This window comes from Mustela nivalis, assembly GCF_964662115.1.
Source record: "Mustela nivalis genome assembly, chromosome: 2".
In the NCBI taxonomy this organism is placed as follows: domain Eukaryota; kingdom Metazoa; phylum Chordata; class Mammalia; order Carnivora; family Mustelidae; genus Mustela; species Mustela nivalis.
The window spans coordinates 70,021,667-70,041,813 of record NC_139021.1 but is presented as its reverse complement, the minus strand read 5'-3'; the positions used below and the strand labels follow the sequence as shown (position 1 = coordinate 70,041,813).

Below are 20,147 nucleotides of genomic sequence, written 5' to 3'. Positions count from 1 at the left end.
ATGAAACTTTGTCGGGTAATGACATCAAGCCCAACAATCTTTTTATGTTTTAAAGTATATCTCACACTATAAACATAACATCACTCATTATATTTTACTAAATCCTACTGAGACATTTCTATCACTGTAAAGATATTTCTTTCATATTTAACATCAAGCTTTAAGAATCAGTAGAGTAGGTACCTTTACCATCTTGTACCAGAGTAGAATAGTAATAGTATTAGATAATAGTAATCTACTATTATCACAGGAAATGTCCATTAAATAATTCCCAGAGGATTGCTTAGTCACTTAAAGGAATCTGAGTTGAACATACACATTTGTCTAAAAAACTCCTTCTAAATGAATGGCCTATAGCATTTCTCTTTATACCCTGTGTAAAGCCGTAAATGGTAAAGAAGAACCATTGTGTCTTTGATTTACCATGATTGAATCCGTGCATTATTAACAGGACAATGGCAACTAGAAATCACTAAGAATCTTTTAACTACAGAGACGTACAATGTTAGAAATATTAAAAATTTGACCAAGTGTATATACAGTCTTCTGTATAGTCATGATATGCCTCTCACTTCAAATCCATCCCATGTACAAGTAGACACTTAATAAGCGTCTCTTTTTAAATAATGTTGTGGTTATATTCTCCTTGCTTACATGATAAATCTACCTTTCTCTGTAGCTAAAACAAAAGAAAACAAAACAAAAACCTCACAACTTTATCTTTAAAGTAAATGAAATTTATGATATTTTGAAATTACATGCAATTTTTTTTCATTTACCTAGAAATCCCAGGAGAGTTTTCTGGGGTCAGAAATAAAGAAGTCAAGCTACAAAATTCACAGAAGAAATTGAAATAAAGTATGATTATGAACATCAGATTACTAGGTAAGGGTCAGGAGCGCTAAAGTCTATCAAAATGACAACGTCAGGCAAGTGAACTAGAATATAAAAAATGTGGAAGCAGTAAAACAAGCCAGGCAGATCATCGGAAGAGAGCAAAGCCTCTAGGGCATGGTTCTCAAAGTTTAGTGTTTGGGAGACACACCTGATATGCTTCTTGAAATTCCCAGTTTCCCTGGTCCTACCTTTGGAGATTGAAACTGAGTAAAGCTGTGGTAGGTCCCAGGTCATTTCAGTAAATGCTGATGCATCTGGAACACTCTAAGTAAAATTACCTTGGAGGTTTTGGGTACCTGAATCCAGGTGCTCAAGTGCATCAGATGGCAACCCTGCTGACAGGGAGATAGAGGTGAGCACAGGTCTCTGCCTGAGGTAGTCCTGACTGCTTCCTAGTCCCAGGGCAGATAGGCACTGATCATGTTACCATGGTCGCAAATATACCCCATGGTCACCTATGGTATATTTCATCACCGGTGAATATTCACTTACACCTAAATAATGTTACATAACCTAGTTAGTGTTTTATCTTCATTTTGAAAATTGATGCTAATTTTTAAATCTAGAAATATGTTCTTTGGCAATTCCATATTTAGTCATTGAACAATAATGTATGATAAACACTTTTCTCTATATGAATACTGAAGTCAGGATTTTAACATTTTATAACATGTCAAACAATTTGTTAAACATTTTTTCCTGGTATAAATCTCTAGCAGGTTGGTTTCTCTGTTTGTAAACTTTTAGGAAGCAAGAGGGACAGAGGGAGATGGGAGGGAGGGAAACTGGAGGGAGGGAGTAAAGGAGGAAGGGAGGAAGGAAGGAAGGAAAGAAAGAAAGATGGAGGGAGGACAGGTGCAAGGAAGATAAAAGAAAGGGAAAGATGTTTGGTTAGATCAGTTTTGTACAGTTTTTCATGGGTCACCAAGTAGATGTTGAAGGCAGCAGATTATTTCACTATGGGAAAACAAACAAACAAACCTATAGAAATACTTTTACAAAGATGGAATTTCATGTGTTTGTGAAAAAAATATTGTCCATGAAAATAAGCTATTTTAAAAGTACACTGATATATCATAGAGTCATAAACCAACATTTGAGAGGCAAGGTATAAAAGAATTATTTTTAAAAAGTAAGAGGGCTTGTATAAATCATTTATTTTGAACTATTATAAAGCTATTACCCATAAAGTAATATGTATATGTACATATTAAATACAGATTTTTAAAATTTTTTTTAATTTTTTATAAACATATATTTTTATCCCCAGGAGTACAGGTCTATGTATTATCAGGTTTACACACTTCACAGCACTTACCGAAGAACATACCCTCCCCAATGTCCAGAACCCCACCCCCCTTCTCCCAACACCCCTCCCTCAGCAACCCTCAATTTGTTTTGTGAGATTAAGAGTCACTTATTGTTTGTCTCCCTCCCAATCCCATCTTGTTTCATTGATTCTTCTCCTACCCACTTAAGCCCCCATGTTGCATCACCACTTCCTCATAGCAGGGAGATCATATGATAGTTGCCTTTCTCTGCTTGACTTATTTCGCTAAGCATGATATGCTCTAGTTCCATCCATGTTGTCGCAAATGGCAAGATTTCATTTCTTTTGATGGCTGCATAGTATTCCATTGTGGATAAAGAAGATGTGATATATATACACAATTAAATACAGATTTTTAAAAAAGATTTTACTTATTTATTTGACACACAGAGAGAGATCACAATCTGGCAGAGAGGCAAGCAGAGAGAGAGAGGGGAAGCAAGCTCCCTGCTGAGCAGAACCCCATGTGGGGCTGGATCCCAGGACCCTGAGACCATGACCTGAGCCGAAGACAGAGGCTTTAACCCACTGAGCCACCCAGGTGCCCCAAAACAAGTATTTTTAAATAATGTGTTTACCCATATGATTCAGAGTTATGCTGTCTCAACATTCCCTTAATAAATAAATAACCAAAATAATGGACTTTTTTCATCTAGATGATTTATCCTTTTTAACATGCAATTCCCTTTAAGAAGCAATATTGATCATGTGAAATCACACCTGTGATGAATTATATATATATATAGAACTAAATACAGAAAAGACCCAGCAAGGAAGTTCCATGGATGGTTCTAATCCTGACCACTTTTATTAAATCAGGAAAGGTAGGCTGAGTGGCAGTTCAAGAGGAGAAGTAACCATCCACTAATAACTGCACCATAGGTGGGAATCTACTCACTCATCCAGTGCCTCTCCTTCCAAAAGCTTCTCTTTCTAGTCCAGTCTGTGGAAACCTATGTTATCCCGCCTCCTTCACTTTGGTCCCAGCAGGTGCAAAGTCTTGGGACATGACCCCTGTTCCTGATACTAGTGGAAGAAATACATATTAAAGCATAGAATTAAATGCAGCATGATCACTGTAGTAGCAGAGTATCAACAAAATGAGAGCTGGCATGAATTAACACTATTAGAGATAGCTGTGTGTGTATGATTATTTGTTTATCATTAACTATATAGTTCATTTCATGTCATGGTTTCAGATTTCAATCATGCTTTAGGGATTTTCTTTGTCACTTACAAAGTACACCATTTCAGTATCACCTTCTCATAGGGTGAAAAGATCAGTCTGAAATGGATGGAGCAAACCATGATTTCAGTCACTAAATCCAGGACCCAGAGGCAATCCATGTTGGCAACACTCCTCACCAATGGCTCCCCTTCTCACTGTGGGTGTCTCGTGGTCAAGATCCAGCCAGAAAATGGTGACAATTCAGAATCTAATTTGCTAAGAAGCTGAATAAATTTTGATTCTACAATTTGAGGTATAATCAGGTGTGAATTATATATAGTCAGCATACATGAAAGACTAGTAAATTCAAAGTGCCATTACAGAACTTACTGTATTTAATTAAATTTAATTTAATTTAATTTGGAATATGATGAATTTCCATAGCTGGACACTAGTTAGGTGCCAAAGTATGCTTTCAGAAAATGACAACACTCAGAAAAGACAGTCAGGAGTGTGTGCATTTATTTTATGGCTCCTTTTCTAATTTCCAGTGTGTCTTCAAATATGATTTATGAAATGATTTATTAAACACTGCAACAGTAGAACAAAGCCCCACCTCTGAAAAAGATGCAATGAAAATAATATTGCTAAACCACGTCTGGATTATTTGAAAGGTTAAATCTTTTTATATTAAGTTCTCAATATGTTATGTAAGGGTTCATTACTGATTCTTTGCAGCTATGAAGAGGCAAAAAATCACTATAATAGGAAACTAGTCACTATCTGACCCCACTGTCAGCGCTCCCTGCTTAATACCAGAGTCTACCTCATTCATCTTGTCAACTAAATGTTGAATGTCAATACCAGAAAAACGCAGACTGCAGAGAAAAGGCATAGTCTTGGCAAAGAAGAAGGATGACAGGAGGCTCTGAAACTTCCCCCAATCATATACAAAGCACAGACAGATGAAGATCTAACAAGAGTTAGACCCACTCACTGTGGAAGAAAATTGACAAGAATGACAACTGGGTGGGCGTCGCATAAGAGAATGGTTTCAATATCAAAGAAGTGTCTCAAGAAAATGAATGAAGCATTTGAATATTCTCTCAAAAAATCTTTTAAAACTACTAGAAAAGTTAAACATGAAATGAAGAATATCACATCATTTTATCATGTAATGTCATAAAATGTATGCCGCCCAGCAAGATTCAGCATTTGGTTCACTCTTTTTGAGATTCAATTTATTAACTGATGTTTTAACCTACATTCTGTCATATATTAGATAAAACTAATAACATAAATGTTCATTTTATTGAAATGAAGTCCCAATCAAGCTTCGCCCCCTCCCACTTAGAAAATTCTGCTCCCTTTCTTCACAGATTAACTTTCAATGGCCTTCTTCCCAAACGACCTATCCTTAAGTAACAAGGGCCATCTATAAATCAATTCTGTCTCAAGGCAATAGACAAATTTGTATCTACCAAATCACTTTGTAGAAAAGAAAAAAAATTCTGATCACAACCTCTGTTAGACTCACACTCATAAAGTAAGAGAACATGACTTGAAGTCAATATACTGTCAGACACAAACTTAATCATATGTAAAGCAGGAAATGGATGTTAAAATGGTTTTGTGCCATTATATTTCTCCATGTAGAAAGCCAAGAGGTGTCAAATTTCTATTCTGTTTCTATTTCGTAAAATGCAGTGACTATTTTGATCTTATTTTTTCCAGCACCTTCATATATTAATAATTCTCCCTCTTATCTTTTAATATGATTGTTTTCAGATTTGAGAGATCTATTCCAAACAGGGCTATCATGGATATAAAGCTGAATTACCAAGTAATATAATGCTTTTTGATACTCCCTTGTTGATAGAGTTCATTATGATTCCAAAGATTAAAGTTACCATTACAATGCTATCAATCAGCCAAAAAGCAGACCAAGACAGCAACTGGTCCTGTTCTATGAAATGAACCAGTGACTCTGATTAAACAACTAACGAACTTCCTTTCCAAGCACACTGATCATTGCCCTACAATTACCTTTGGTAGAATATCCTATGCAATGCTCTGAATGTTGGATAAGACATAAAAATGAGATATGATAAATTATACTAATAAAAGGCAAAACTTCAAATATGAGCAATTAAACTACAGATCTTCTGTAATGGCAGTCACTATGTAAATGATGACAAAACCTAATTTCTATATTCAATTTACTTCTAAATGGCAAGCAATCAAATTAATCTAAAGAATTAGCTTAATTTTTTTCTGAGTAGATACAATATTACATGGTGACAAGGAATATAGGTTTAAACTCTGCCATCCATTAGCTGTAAGCACTTGAGGGAAATTTTATGGCCCTCATTTCTTAAATCTGTGTAATGGGGATTATAATACCTCAGCAAACTGTTAAGGGCTCACCAAGATTGCATACAATGGAAGATCAGTCTTTCCCCAAAAGGAAAGTGGCTGACTGGCCAATAAGGACCTCTGTCTTCCCCTAGGCAAGACTACAGGAATCTTAGATTTTGATCTTGAATCCTGAGTGATGTAATAGAATGATAGAAAAAATTATTAGAGTCTATTCATTTTAGTCAGGGCACTGATGAACCTACTTATGAGCATTGGCTGCCTAGACACCCTTGAGAGTGTAGCTTTTCTACTGATTCTGTGAGCTGCCCCATATCTTTTTAAATTAATTTTTCTTTTAGTTTCTGTGACTTGGAACTATCTAACCTTAACTGAAGTAATATAACACCTTCAGTAGGCAGGAGCATGTATTAGACAAATAGGAATTTCTCAAGGGTAAAATCCTACCATTGAACCAGAGCTTTAAAATATTACTCATTTGTGGCTCTTAATCTCACAAAACAAACTGAGGGTTGCTGGGGGGAGGGGGTTTGGGAGGAGGGGGTGGGATTATGGACATTGGGGAGGGTATGTGATTTGGTGAGTGCTGTGAAGTGTGTAAACCTGGTGATTCACAGACCTGTACCCCTGGGGATAAAAATATATGTTTATAAAAAATAAATAATAAAAAAAATTACTCATTTGCATAGCATTTGACATTATTCAAGGCACCTCCACTTATTTCGTTTGGCTCCTGTAATAACCCACATAGTATGTGGGAGAGGTCTGATACATCATCCCCAAGGTAAGGGTTAGAGTCCGGACAAAAGATGAAGTCTGCTTGAAAATCAGGCTTCAGCTCTATGTCGTCTAATTTGGGACCATAGATTTCAATCACTTGTTTACCTAAATTCAACATAAAGGAATGTAACGATAATTTATAGCACAGAATATTAGACAGGCAAGATACCTGATATATTTCACTCTAAAAAGCCTTTATTTGATTAATGGGAAGATAAGACTGGATAATGAAGTGACTTACTTGAAATAAATAATCCACCTAAGGTGAAAATAATGCTAAATCATGGTGTATCAGATTCAGATCCCATTCAAGAAATTTTAGTTACTGGAGCGAGGGTGTCATCCCTCAGGTGGTCCTCAAGGGTCTGCAGGAGCTTGGGGAAGGAATTAGACAGGGAGTTGTTTTCCCAACCTTATAAGCTCAAGACTTCTTACCTCAAAGGTTTTTTAAGTAACTCTCCATTCTTGGCCAGCATGCCACCTGACATCTGCCCTTGGCCATGTCCTAAACCCACTAGAGCTACTTTAAACATACACAAAGCTGTCTGCAAGCTGAGCAGTAATCTCTGTTTGCAATTTAGAGAAAGCTCTGTATCTATCCTCCTTCCCTCCCAGGGCCTGCATTTATTCTTTAAGACTACCCCTCTCTCCTGGACAAATTGGAGTCCTATCAGCAGTTTCTCCAAAGCTTCCAGGAACAGACCAGGTGTGAGTATTATAAGACCTTTCCCCCGCTCTCCAAGCTGGTGGACTGAGATGAGGAATCATGTTCTTATCAAAAATTGCCAACCAGTTAGCTGGGCCTTCCTCCAAGCTGCATTCCCTCAATGTCCCAAAACCCCCCAAAGTAGCCTGGCTGTGTCTCATGCAATTATATTCAAATCCTACTCAAATAGAATCTGCATTGCTGCCCTTTTATTGGGACCCAACACTCATATGATCTCCTCTGTGCCTGCTGGAACTGTAGTCATATCTGATTTCCTGCAGCCAGTTTCCTCTGTCCAGGTGCTGCATTTTCCTCTTGCACTTCAACTGTTTATTGTAAACATAGAGAGCTGGTGAGATTGAGGGCCCCCCTGTTAGGGGCTGATAGTAACGGAACATGATCCACACACATTCTTCCTTTGAGTAACTGGCTTGCCCAGAGCAAGAAATATCAACTTTTTAAAGAATCTCTTAATTCTGCACTAGATGCAATTTTATTTTTAGAATATAAGTGAGGAGGAACAAAATTATGACAGATTCCATTCCCCTAGAGTACCAAGAAGAATCTGTGAGGTTTTGTTTTGGGAAAAGGCTGGGCAGATATCAATGAAAAACCCTGCAATGTAAAGCACATTCAGTTTTTCTTCCAATGCTCAAGTGACAACAGAATGACAAAAGCAAACTTCAATCCATTTTTCTCAACCCAGCAGGACAACCACTCCCCAGGAAAGGAATTATCATCGTGAATCAACTGTAAAACACACAACCATTTTAACTGACTGAAATAAGTAGCATTCATGCTGAAATATGAGGTCACCCTGGACACTTGAAATGAAAGAATATAGATAAAGAGAAAGCTTTGATCCCTACTGGATTTGAAAGTTTCATGGTGAAGAGTGGATAAACTGGGGAATTCGTGGACGTCAACGTTTGAAGTTTCTTTGCAAATCTGAATGGATATAATTTTAGATCTAAATGGAAACCAACATATTGAAGATACGAAACAAATCAGTCAATTATAAGGTCCTAAAGATAAAAAGCAATCCAATCGAATTTGTGTGATACGTTATTTGGTTGGAAACATTTTAAATCTTCCCTATACCTTTAAAAAATGTCTTAATTGCTTTACTTTATAAAAATAAATGATCCCAGTTGAAAGCTCATCTCATCTCAATTAAGTCAATTTAAAGACAAAATTTTAGTTTATGCTTTATATAGCATTAAAATAACATAGGGCTCCAACCCCATGAAATAATAGGGATTCAAAGTTACCATGGATGAAAACATATATCACTCTTCGTTTGCTTTTTTTATCATTTAAAAAAATCTTTCTTTAATGTGTCATAAATCCATAAGACTTTTCATCTTGAATGGACCTTAAAAATCACATCATAGACAGTCTCTTCATTTAGAAATGATGAAATAATTGCAATGAAATGCAATTTAAGAGATTAAGTGGCCTTAAAATTAAAATCATCATCAAAATCTGAAAATAACAGTATCATAGAACACATATGGGGCATAACTCCCCTTCCTTACTCTCTCCAGGTTTTAGGCTATGTACTTACTGACCAAAGGAGGGCAGGATAATCAAGATGCACAAATACTGAAATACCAAAGCTCATAACCCACACAATATTAGAAGGTTCTATGACAAAGCTTTCAGGTTGATGTAAAGTCAGTTAACTTGCCACTCTAAAGATATTTAAAAATGATAATGACAGCACTTTGCAGAAATGGTTATAGCCCTCTGGCATTATCTGTTAAAATGACCATTTATGGTTCCATCCAATGTCAACAATTCTACATGCAGCACAAGACATAACAAAACTATTTTAAGCTCCATTGTTGAGTAGAGTGAATGTACCTCCCAGTCTTCAATGTGAGACTGCCATTCCTCTAAGACTTCTAACTTCTCCATCTGCCTCTTGGCCTCGTTTATGTTGGAACAGACAGCTTTCACGACTTGGAGGGCTTCCATTACCGCTGCGTAGTCACTGTGTTTCCTTGGACTCTGCTTCAGCAACTCCTGTTTATACACACAAAAAAATAAATCGCCCTTTGATCTTCAGCTTTCTGGTATAGCATGTTCAGAATGGCCAGGAAATGAGAACTGCAGAGATTGTGAGAGTCACTTTCAGAAGGGACATCACAAACTCCACTAAAATTCAGATCAAAAACAAAGGTTGAATCAATGAATACACATTACCCTGACACACATTTTGCAGCTCCTTTAATTTTTTTGCCTTAAAATTATTTTGTTTTAAAAACTAAATTAGATTTCTCCTTTTGAATTGTCAAATATCTCACCTGCAGCATGTAATTTGTTTCTAAGATTGACCTCTGCTCCAACAGAAATAGAACTCTGTATGTCTTCCTAGAGCCTTAGCGGAACATTAAGTCATTATATAAATATGTCTCATAATATCAAAAATAATTTCAATGCCTTATTTCCTAATACACCTTTGAGAAACTACAAAAACATGCCATAAGTAAAGCAAAATTTTTAAATAATGTCTTATACGCTAGCAAAATAAATAACTTACAAGTTCCATTATACTCCATCACTAACAGAGCAATTATGCTATTTTCACCAAAAACCTGGTTTCACTTTCTGCAATGAATGAATTGCCATAAGCCCCGCCACAGATTTTTTTTTTTGTTGTGGTTTTGATTTGATTTTGGGGGGCATTTTATGGTTTTTTTTTCCCATTTAGGATATCAGAGCAAGCGTGATCTTTAATATTTTAAATTTAAAGGTTTTGTTTGTTGTTTAGAAGCACAAAATTAAACATCTTCACCCACTGTGTAGACAGTTGTGACCACATTGCTTTTTTTTTTTTTTTTTTTTTTTTTTTTTTTTTGTAAACGTGAAATATTCCTTTATTCATCAGCAAATATTTACAAAGTCCTTAATATATGGTGACTCTAGATTAGGTGCTGAGATGAGAAAAGGGAACAAGGCAAAATTTTCTGCTCTCAAACTTAAACAAGCAAAAGGATATACGGGATGTAATTTCATATTGCTTTTTAATCAGTCATTTGTTTCTTTACTACAGTTGCCATCATCACGTAACTAACACAATTACAGAAATCCTGGGGCAAGTCTTTAAAATAATTTTCTCAATTCTTAATATCCAGTGGGAAATTATGCAGTTGTTATACTCTCTTGAGGGCTGTTACTGTTGAAACTTCTGCCATAAACTTTGACCCTGCATTCAGTATGTTCAAACTTCATTCTGCAGAGCTATCGCCAGAAGAATACACATTGCATCACTCCCAAGATAAAATTTAAAAACTTATGTTGGATCACAAATCCATAAAAGAGATATGCTAGCTTCTCTAAAAATTCTAAAGTGCAGAAGTATTTGTAAATTATGTGAAGTGGTCAAGTCAGTCTGCGGACTGTGATTTGAGGTCCTATGGAATTGTGCCCAGTGGGTATCCATGAAGTTGAGACATGAATGTAGATAATGTGAAATAGCAAGAAAAATAACTAGTAATAATCTTTTGTCAGTTACTTTCTATGAACCCTGTACTGGTTGGCCACACCAATAATTTCAAGTTCCACAAATATGACCAATAGTTTAACACAAAGTGTAACCCCTAATGTTTTTCTCTGAATAAATAAAACCAACCAAAATCAAAGAGATTATCAGCACAATGGTACAACAACAAAAAAATTATCAACACCAACATATCTACTACACAAGTAAATAGTTTCTTTGTGAAGATAATCATCCAAAGAAGGGGAAAGATGGCATCTTTCCACTTCTTGAAGGAGCGCTGAGTTGATCATTTTCTTCCTAAGCAAGGATGTGGCCATTATTCTATCTGTTGAGAGGTCAGATCAGCCAACCCTCTCTGGTGGTCATCCCCATCCAGAAGTTATTTAGAACAACTACTTAGCATGATATCCTTCTCTTAATATCACTACCCCTTCTGACTCTTAAAACAAACAGATGCCTGGGATTGCTAAATCAGGTCCAGGAATAGCTGATGTGATCTGAGTCACCAAGTCAAGAGTCTGAAAGGACTCTCAGAAAGACAGGAGTCATGTTTGCCCCAACCTTCCTGTACTGAAGACCATATTAAAGGTCTGCAGAACTGAAGATCCCCATGTTAGCTTCCCTCTGTGGCTTAGCCAAGCAATTTTAACTTGTTTTTTTAAATAAGGAGAAATTGTTTTCAAAGAAATTTTACACAAAAACCCAATTATGCAACTCATGGAAGTTGTAGTTAAAAAAATGTATTTTAAGTTCAAATTCCTTATATTTGTTTCTCAAAAAGTAAATCAATAAGAACACCAGTTAATATGTGCATAACATATTGAAATATTTTAAACTTTTAAAAATTTAAAGAAGTAGTTAAACTATTAAGATAAATCAGAATCAAATATATATGAATAATAATAGCTAACATATACGGAGTACATACTGTGCTAAATGATTGGCATAACAGTTTAATTACTATTTTTATGTAATACATTTTCCATATGTGTGTATATATATGTATATACACACATACACAGACATACACATCCATTATACACATCCTTGCAGACATATGCTACAATTTCATCATCATTATTTCTGCTTCATTAATAAAAACCCAAGGCTTTAAGAAGTTAGATTATGTATTCAGTCACACAGCTAGTAAGCAGAATACTTAGGATCTGAACTCAGAGCTCCCGTGCTCAACCACAAACACAAACTGCTGCTGTAGTTCCAAGAAGCACCATTTCCAGAATTGCTATTCCAATCTATTCACATATTCTTACAGTACAAGCATAATTAGCACATTAAAATATGGCGCCTGGGTGGCTCAGTGGGTTAAGCCGCTGCCTTCGGCTCAGGTCATGATCTCAGGGTCCTGGGATCGAGTGCCGCATCGGGCTCTCTGCTCAGCAGGGAGCCTGCTTCCTCCTCTCTCTCTCTGCCTGCCTCTTTACCTACTTGTAATCTCTCTCTGTCAAATAAATAAATAAATCTTTAAAAAAAATATGTTTTTCACAACACTTTTAGTCATTGTAATGAGGCAATGGCCTACGACCATTAATGTGTCCAGAGGCAGTACTTGCTTAGCACGGTCATTCTACATCGTACCATTTATTGTCCCATGTGACCCACAACATTTCCTATAATACTGATTCAAAAACCAAACTGTGAAATTATGTAACTTTCACTTTAAGTTCATTAGCATCAATGGGGAAGTCAAAAAATAAAACAATAGATTTACTTAAGATAATGAACCCTGTAGATAATATGCAATATAAACTTGTCATAAGATATTTAATGGGATCCATCTTGAAACTAATGCATTTACTCTAAAGAAAACTCAAATGGATACGTTTTATACAGAGAGCACTAAAAGTCTCCTTTCCTAAAAGATTTGTTTCCTAATCCATATATATGTGATGAAATAGCTATTTTCCCTAGTAACTCTGAGCTGCTCTTTCTTCAGAAAATCAGATTATTTAAAAGAAAAAAAAATTAAATCAAAATATGCAGCAAAATATGCAGATACAAGAAAGATACTACAGTAAAATAAACACATAAAATACCTTCAAAATGAGACGGTATTTGCAAATTCTTTGTATTGGTGTTACTAAATATCCTTCCAGGGGAACATCTGTATTCTTCCGTCCTCCAAGTAGCATGCAGTTCTGCAGTGGAGATAAAAATAATCATAAATTTTTAAAGCTGAAGGCATGAAATTTTCTTTTATCATAAAATTTTCTGTCAAAAACTTGTGAAAGCCTTTCTTTATACCTTCTTTCTCTGAGATGAGCCTGTGAAATCACAAAGAACATTTACAGAAGACAACGAGAAGTATTTTCATATCACGTTAGTTATAGAAACCAAAATATGTTTAAAATACATACCTTTAAAATTAATTTTCATGTACTATCCTCTGAAGTCTGAAGAAAAGAAATAGGATAGAAATGGAGGAATAAATGATGGGTAGGTGGATGGATGGATGGATGGATGGATGGACAGATGGGTGGATGAATGGACTGATGGATAAATAAATAATAGACACAAAGATACACAGATCAATCCTGCTTATAAAGGGAGTTGTGTTGTAGCTGAATTGTGGTGTTGTGCTGTGTTGTAAAGAGCAGGGCTGGAGACAACTGGGTTCTATACATCCTCACCACTGACTAGTGATGTAACTTTGTGAGGGAGTCCTGTGAGCATGAACCCCACTGTTGCAGAACTTCCCAGCAGACAAAGGGCTTCCGAGAACTGTTATGAACTAGGAGATGTTATGCAGGATGTTATAACCGACCACAGATAGACCACCAGGACATGGGGTACGTGCTACAAGCAACATCAGCAGCAGCAGACGAGCTGCCTCGCACGTACAGCAGACCGCAGATTAACCGCAAGCGCCTTTGACGCAGTGACTGAACTGGCATATAAGCAACACTGGCCCTCTGCTTGTCAGAGGGCCCTTGGGACACTCTCACTCAGATCATCCTCCCGGTCGATGCACCCAAAAGGTGTGCTCCAGGGAGGGGATTGGTCACCTTATCAGTCGATGCACCCAAACGGTGTGCTCCCGAGAAGGGGATCGAGCCCTCTCCCTAGCCCACATGGCTAGAGTTGTCTGTCTTGTATTAGCTATTGTGTGGTACACGCTAATAAACAGTTTTCGCTTTCAGTTATTGTGTGTGACCCGTTTGCTTCCACCATCGGACCGGCTCACTCCCCTGGGAGCTCCGTGAGTGGCAGAGAGCTCCCACTTTGGGTTGATTTCAGAATGCTAGTTTTCCTGCCTGTAAAACTGTCGTGTTTTAACCAAGTGATTGCTAAATTACTTTTAGTTATAATACACTACCAGTGACAATGGCCAGCCAGTCTCTGAGAAGGAGGTCAGGTATGATCACCAGAGAGGCAAGATGAATGGAGAAATCTCAAAAGCAGCAATCAGAATAAGATGTAATAGAAGAGAGAATCAACTCTGATTAAAAAAAAAAAAAAGCCTATATCCTCTGAAGCATCTTGTCTTTATTTCATAGTTTAAGTATTAATTTAAAAAAGAAAAAGATTAGAAACTTGTGCCAAATCCTTTTCCTACAATGCCTATCAGAGTGGCTGGCAAAAAGAAAGTAGTCAATAAATATGTAATAAATGGAGAAAAGGGCTCCTCAAATATCATACTGATAATTTAACAACCTTTATACCAGCATTTTACAAGGGTTGAGACTACTGTCCTACATACATTAAGAAGCGAGACCAAGAGCTAAACAGGAAAGGATGAAAAAGAAAAGACTGGGGGTAGCAGTATATGCCCCCACCCCCGACTGTCGTGAGCAACTTGGCTTTAGCCAAATGTATTCATGTCAGCAAAACTAACATCATGCCTTTAACTTTAGAAGACAGGGAAGCAAAGAAATGTTCTGACTCAAGCATGCTCTTTGAGGGCTTCATCCCCCATTGCAATCAGTTTACCAAAATATTTTTTCCAACCCCACATGGTGCTGTCCCCAGAGGAACCATATGAAACACAACCATGTACATCTCACTGTATTTCCAGTGATGTTTCAGCATCCCTACATAAGTTAGCACCCCTTATAAACACATCCACCCCTTTCCCCATCCCTGGGTTGAAGTACCCTAAGAATTTCATGACTGCTTAACACTGTTATTTCCTTGTCTAATAGGCCCGTACAGATCATGGACTGTCTTCATAACAGCAGAGGTGGGTTGTCACTTTAGACTGGCTTATGAAAGCCAACTCTCTCTCCATGCGTCCAGAAAGAATATCTTCTAAATGACCTCCCAGAGATCTCCCTGATGATGAAAACGGTGGTGGCATATCCAAGTATTTATCACCAAATCTGTAAGCTCTCACCTGTCTTCCCAAGGGTGACTGTTATTAACCCCCATTTTACAGAGATGGAAAATGACACCAGCGATGTAATGAATTTCTTAAAGTCATTCAAGTAATTAGAGGTCACTTAGTACCAGAGCGGGAATTATAAAAGCCAGGTTTCCTACCAGACTGTGCTGTAAGACCATATAAAAACCAGCACTCTTCGGACTTTACTGGCATGGCTTGACACAATTCAGTCAATAAACTAGATCAAGGGGATCAAAGAGTTGACTGTGCTGAGAAAAGACCGGATTCACTAAGACAATGAAGCTCTAACACCTCCTAAAAAGCCCTAAAATTTTAGTGGCATAGACACCTCTTCTGGCTGTGGCAGAGAAAAGGGATCAGTAAATCCTCTTCCAAAAAAACCAAACCAAACCAAACCAAAACAACAACAACAAAAAAAAAAACAACTGTAACCTCAGCAAATTGTCAAAAATATCAACTTCAGAGCTCTGGAAATCAACTAAAGTCAAACAAACAAACAAAAAAAACGATCTTTTTATTCATGAAAAACTGTGGAAATTTCAGGTAAGAAAGGTGGGAGTCTATAACATTCTCACAAGAGCTTCTCCCACCTTCCCTCTGCCTCCTCATGCCCCCATCCTCCTCAGCTCACCCTGCACAGTGGCCCTATCAAAATGGTGCTTCCACAGTGGCTGTCCTGCAGTGGCTCCATCAAAGGGGCCCTGACATAGTGATAGACCCTGAAAACCTGCTTTCAGGTAGACCCTTTACTGCAGAGGGTAAATATCTCACTCCTGAGGGCAATGTCAATAAAGTTAGCACACTCTATAAAAAAAATGGAGAATGCCCACAATTCTGTTGGCCTGAGATTACAGCCCTCTTTGGAGCAGATATCAGGCTGTGCATCTGTAGAAAAGACCCAAAGGGGAAGGGGTATCCCCATGGAAATAAAGACCTAGATCTGACTTGTAAACTGCCTACCCTTTGAATGTCTCCCCCACCCCCCCACCAACTAACACATAGATCCATAGACAAGATGATTAACGATGTTTAGTCACCTCTGACAAACCACCAACAGAACTAAGTTAAGCAGTTACTGTAGTCACCCCCTATAAAGAAAGGCTAAATTATAAAACAAACAAACAAAAAAATGAGTAGAGATAGAAGCTGTACATACAAGAGTCACAGGTTCTTAAATCAAGTCCAGGAAAGTTACAACAGCAAAACAAAACAACACAAACAAAAAACAAAAACCAACTTCAGGAAATAGACTTGATAAATTAAGATGAATATTGTTCTTAGAGCAATCACACTAAACACTAAAAACACTAAACAGTAAAAAAAAAAAACAAAAAAAAAAAAACCTAAAAAAAACACTAAAAAACTAAACACTAAAAAAAATAGTTCAAAAACAGCAACAGAGGAGATAAAACAGTACACTAAGGAAGGTAAAGGAGGAACAGAGGGGCAACAATAAAAACACATACAGAAAAAACAGTAAAACAATACCTGTCAATACAATATCAATAATTCAGTTAAAGATCAATGAATGGAACACTCCAATCAAAAGTCAGAGATGATCAGGCTGGATAAAAAAAGCAAGATCCATAATGATGTACTATAGTTGGCTAATTGAATTTAAATAAAATATACTTAAAAAAAAAAAGGTAGGATCTAACTATATACTGTCTACCAGGGACATGTTTTAGATTCAAAGACCTAAATAGTTTGTAAGTAAAATACTGGAAAAAGATAAACAAACAGTACAAGAAGTGTCATGGCTATAATAATATCAGCCAAAACAGACTTTAAGAAAAGAAATATCCCGGGGCACCTGGGTGGCTCAGTGGGTTAAGCCTCTGCCTTCAGCTCAGGTCATGATCTCAGGATCCTGGGATCAAGCCCCACATCGGGCTCTCTGCTCAGCACGGAGCCTGCTTCCCTCTCTCTCTGCCTGCCTCTCTGCCTACTTGTGATCTCCATCTGTCAAATAAATAAACAAAATCTTTAAAAAAACAAACAAATAAATAAATAAAAAAGAAAAGAAATATGCCTAGGGACAAAGAAAAACATTTTATGATCAATAGAAATAAAGATACAAGCACTTTCAATGCGTATATATTTAACAACAGAGCCCCAATACATATAAAACAAAACTGACATAATTGAAAGGCAAGACAGACAATTTAACAATTATACCTATAGATTTCAATATCCTACCCTCAATAACTGACAGAACACCTAGAGGAAAAGACAAAGAAGAGAAGAACAACACTATGAACAAAACTGACCTAACATTTATAGAATATTCCACTCAACAGCTGCAGAATATGCATAGTTTTTAAGCACACATGAAGCATACAGAGAGGGGGAAAAAACAAAAAACTCCAGGACAGATCACATGCTAAGCCATAAAAATGTATTAATGAATTTAAAAAGATTTAAATGATTTAATTATGTTCTCTGACCAAAATGGAATTAAATTTAAAAAGTCAACTACAGGAAGAAATTTGAAAAATTCCAACATTGGGAAATAAAATAACAGAATGTTAAAACTGATGATTCTAAGATTTTACCCTACTGACAAGCTCAAAAGTCAACAGGCCAGAGATTTCTGGATGCTGGAAGAACACGTGAAACTCCTAAGCCAGAGCTACAGGACTTTTTTCCCCTTAGAGCAATAGCAGTAGCCAGAGTATCATTATTTGGGGGCCAGTTTGCCAAGGCTCAGTTCCCAAATTGCAACACAGGGAAGACCAGGTGGCCCATGCACATGGGACACCAGGAAAGGAGACCTAAGGCTAAGAACCATGCATCTTTCATGAGGTCAGCAGGCATGACTGCCCATCGCTTAGGAGGAAGAGAATATCTCTACTTTCTGATATAAACGTCCCTTATATTGTGATATAAACATCCTTTAAAGATCAGCCAGAACAAAAGCAGTCAGTCCCTCCACTCAGAAAATGTGCAGGGACACAGTCCCATGCAGAACTGCCTTCCAAGACAAACTCTAAATAAAGAATAGACTATAGATATTACAAAGGAAACTAGACCTTTTCAATAACAAAACATATGTAAAATTTTAGGGAATAAAACTAATGCAGTGTGTAGGGCAAAATTCATAACTTTAAACACCTACGTTGGAAAAAGCAAAAAGGTTCCAATAAAAACTCTTGACAACCTATGAATATAGTGGAACTTCTTCAACTGTAAGAGGACATCTGTGACAACAGTTAACATCACACTTCATGATGAAAAACTGATTGATTTCCCCCAAGATCAGAACCAAGGCAGGCATGTCTGTTCTTATCACTTCTATTCAATAGTAAACTGGTTCTAACCAGTGCAAAACCCAGGGAGATAAAAAAGACAACTATATTGTAAAGGAAGTAATATAACTGTCTTTACCCTCAGATGACTTCATTCTATATGTAAAGTGTCCTAAGAATCTACCAAAAAACTACTAGAACTAATACATGAATTTAAAGCACATGATACAAAAATATACAATAAACAAAAATAAATAAAAGTCAAATGTTTATATGGTAGCAATAAACAGTCCAAAAATGATATTAAGATCATTCCAATCACAACAGCATCAAAAAGAGCGAAATACTTGGGAAAAAACTTAACAAGTAAGAATAAAACCTGAATACGGACTTCTTAAATAAAATGAAAATATGTTCATAGGGAAAAATTTAATAAATCCTACTTCAACAAAATGTAAGAATTTTGATTTCCAAAAGATAACATTTTTAAACAAACCACACTGAGTGGAAATATTCACAAATTATATGTCAGATACAGAAGGTGTATTCCAAAATAAAGAACACTTGTAGCTCAATATAAGATAAACATCTCAATTTAAAAATTGAGCAAAAGTTCTGAATAAGCATTTCACTAACAGGATATATGAATGTCTAATGAGATCATTGAAAGCATACCTGATATCAATGGTCATGAGAGAAATGCAAATAAAAATCATCTTGAGATAAACTACACCCACTAAACCAGCTGTAATTGCAACTGTTAATACCATGTGTTTGCAAAGATATAAAGAATCTGCAAACGTACATTGCTGGTGTATATGGCACAGTCATTTTGGCAGTTTCTTAAATATACACTTACTATGACCTAGCAATTCCACTCTTAGCATCCATCCAAGAAAATGAAAATATCCACACAAAGACTTGTACATGAATGTTCATCTCAGCATCGTTTATAAAACAGTTCAAACTGGACATTTCCTGACTTTTTCTATACTAATACCTCTCTCCAAAAAGATCTTCAAGGCCCATCATTAAACTCATACCTGCTTGCTGACCAAAGCCCATATACCGGCAAATGGATAAATAAAATATGGTATAGCCGTACAACGAATACTATCCAGCAATAAAAATGAATGGCATATGGATACATGTCACAATGGGGATGAACCTCAAAACATTTTACTCAGTAAAAGAAACCAGGTGTAAAATATTACATTGAAGGATTCCATTTGTAAGAACTATCCAGAAAAGGCAAACTACAGAGATTGAAAATAAATCAATGATTGCCTAAAGTTTACAGGGGTTGTAGAGATGGGCCATGAGCAGGCATGAGGGATGTGCTAGAAATCTCTATAACTGGATATTGGGGATTATTCCTCCACTCCACAATTGGCTAGATATTATTGAATTGTACACTTCAATGTGGTCCTCACTGGCAATTAAATTGCCCAAATTACTACCAAAATATGCATTTCTTTGTGCTATCCTGAAGAAATGAAACATAGATTCTTATTCTTTCTGTGGAAAGTGAGTAAAGAATTTATGCAGGAGAAAGGTCAATCTTTAAATTTCTTTTCTACCATATCCAGGATCTGCTTCCTTCCTGTGACTGCCCCACTTACAGCTCTGTTATAAAAGCAAATGAAACCCTAGGGAGCTGAGGGATATAAAAGCGATGATGAGCATAAATGTCTTCTCTCACTAAGAATCTGTGGTTCTCACAAACAATTCATAGTCAGCCAGGAGAGGGCATTATCAGTGTTTGCCCATCCAT

At 36.6% G+C, this 20,147-nt stretch overlaps 1 protein-coding gene across 4 annotated transcripts in view; it reads right to left on the bottom strand.

Moving 5' to 3' along the window:
- The window catches only part of LOC309859431 (phosphatidylinositol 3,4,5-trisphosphate-dependent Rac exchanger 2 protein-like), a 112,260-nt gene that overhangs the window by 14,739 nt on the left and 77,374 nt on the right, over positions 1-20,147 (bottom strand). For 3 of the 4 annotated variants that reach the window (XR_014308687.1, XM_082720090.1, XM_082720089.1), the window contains 2 exons: positions 12,820-12,921; positions 9,124-9,285 (listed from right to left, as the gene is read on the bottom strand). Coding sequence is in view for 3 of the 4 variants with exons in the window: in XM_082720090.1 (XP_082576216.1) it covers positions 9,124-9,285; positions 12,820-12,915 (258 nt within the window). In the remaining variant the exon portion in view is untranslated. Of the gene's footprint in view, positions 1-9,123; positions 9,286-12,819; positions 12,922-16,613; positions 16,707-20,147 lie in introns of those variants that run through there. The other variant, XM_082720091.1, reaches the window with a different exon arrangement.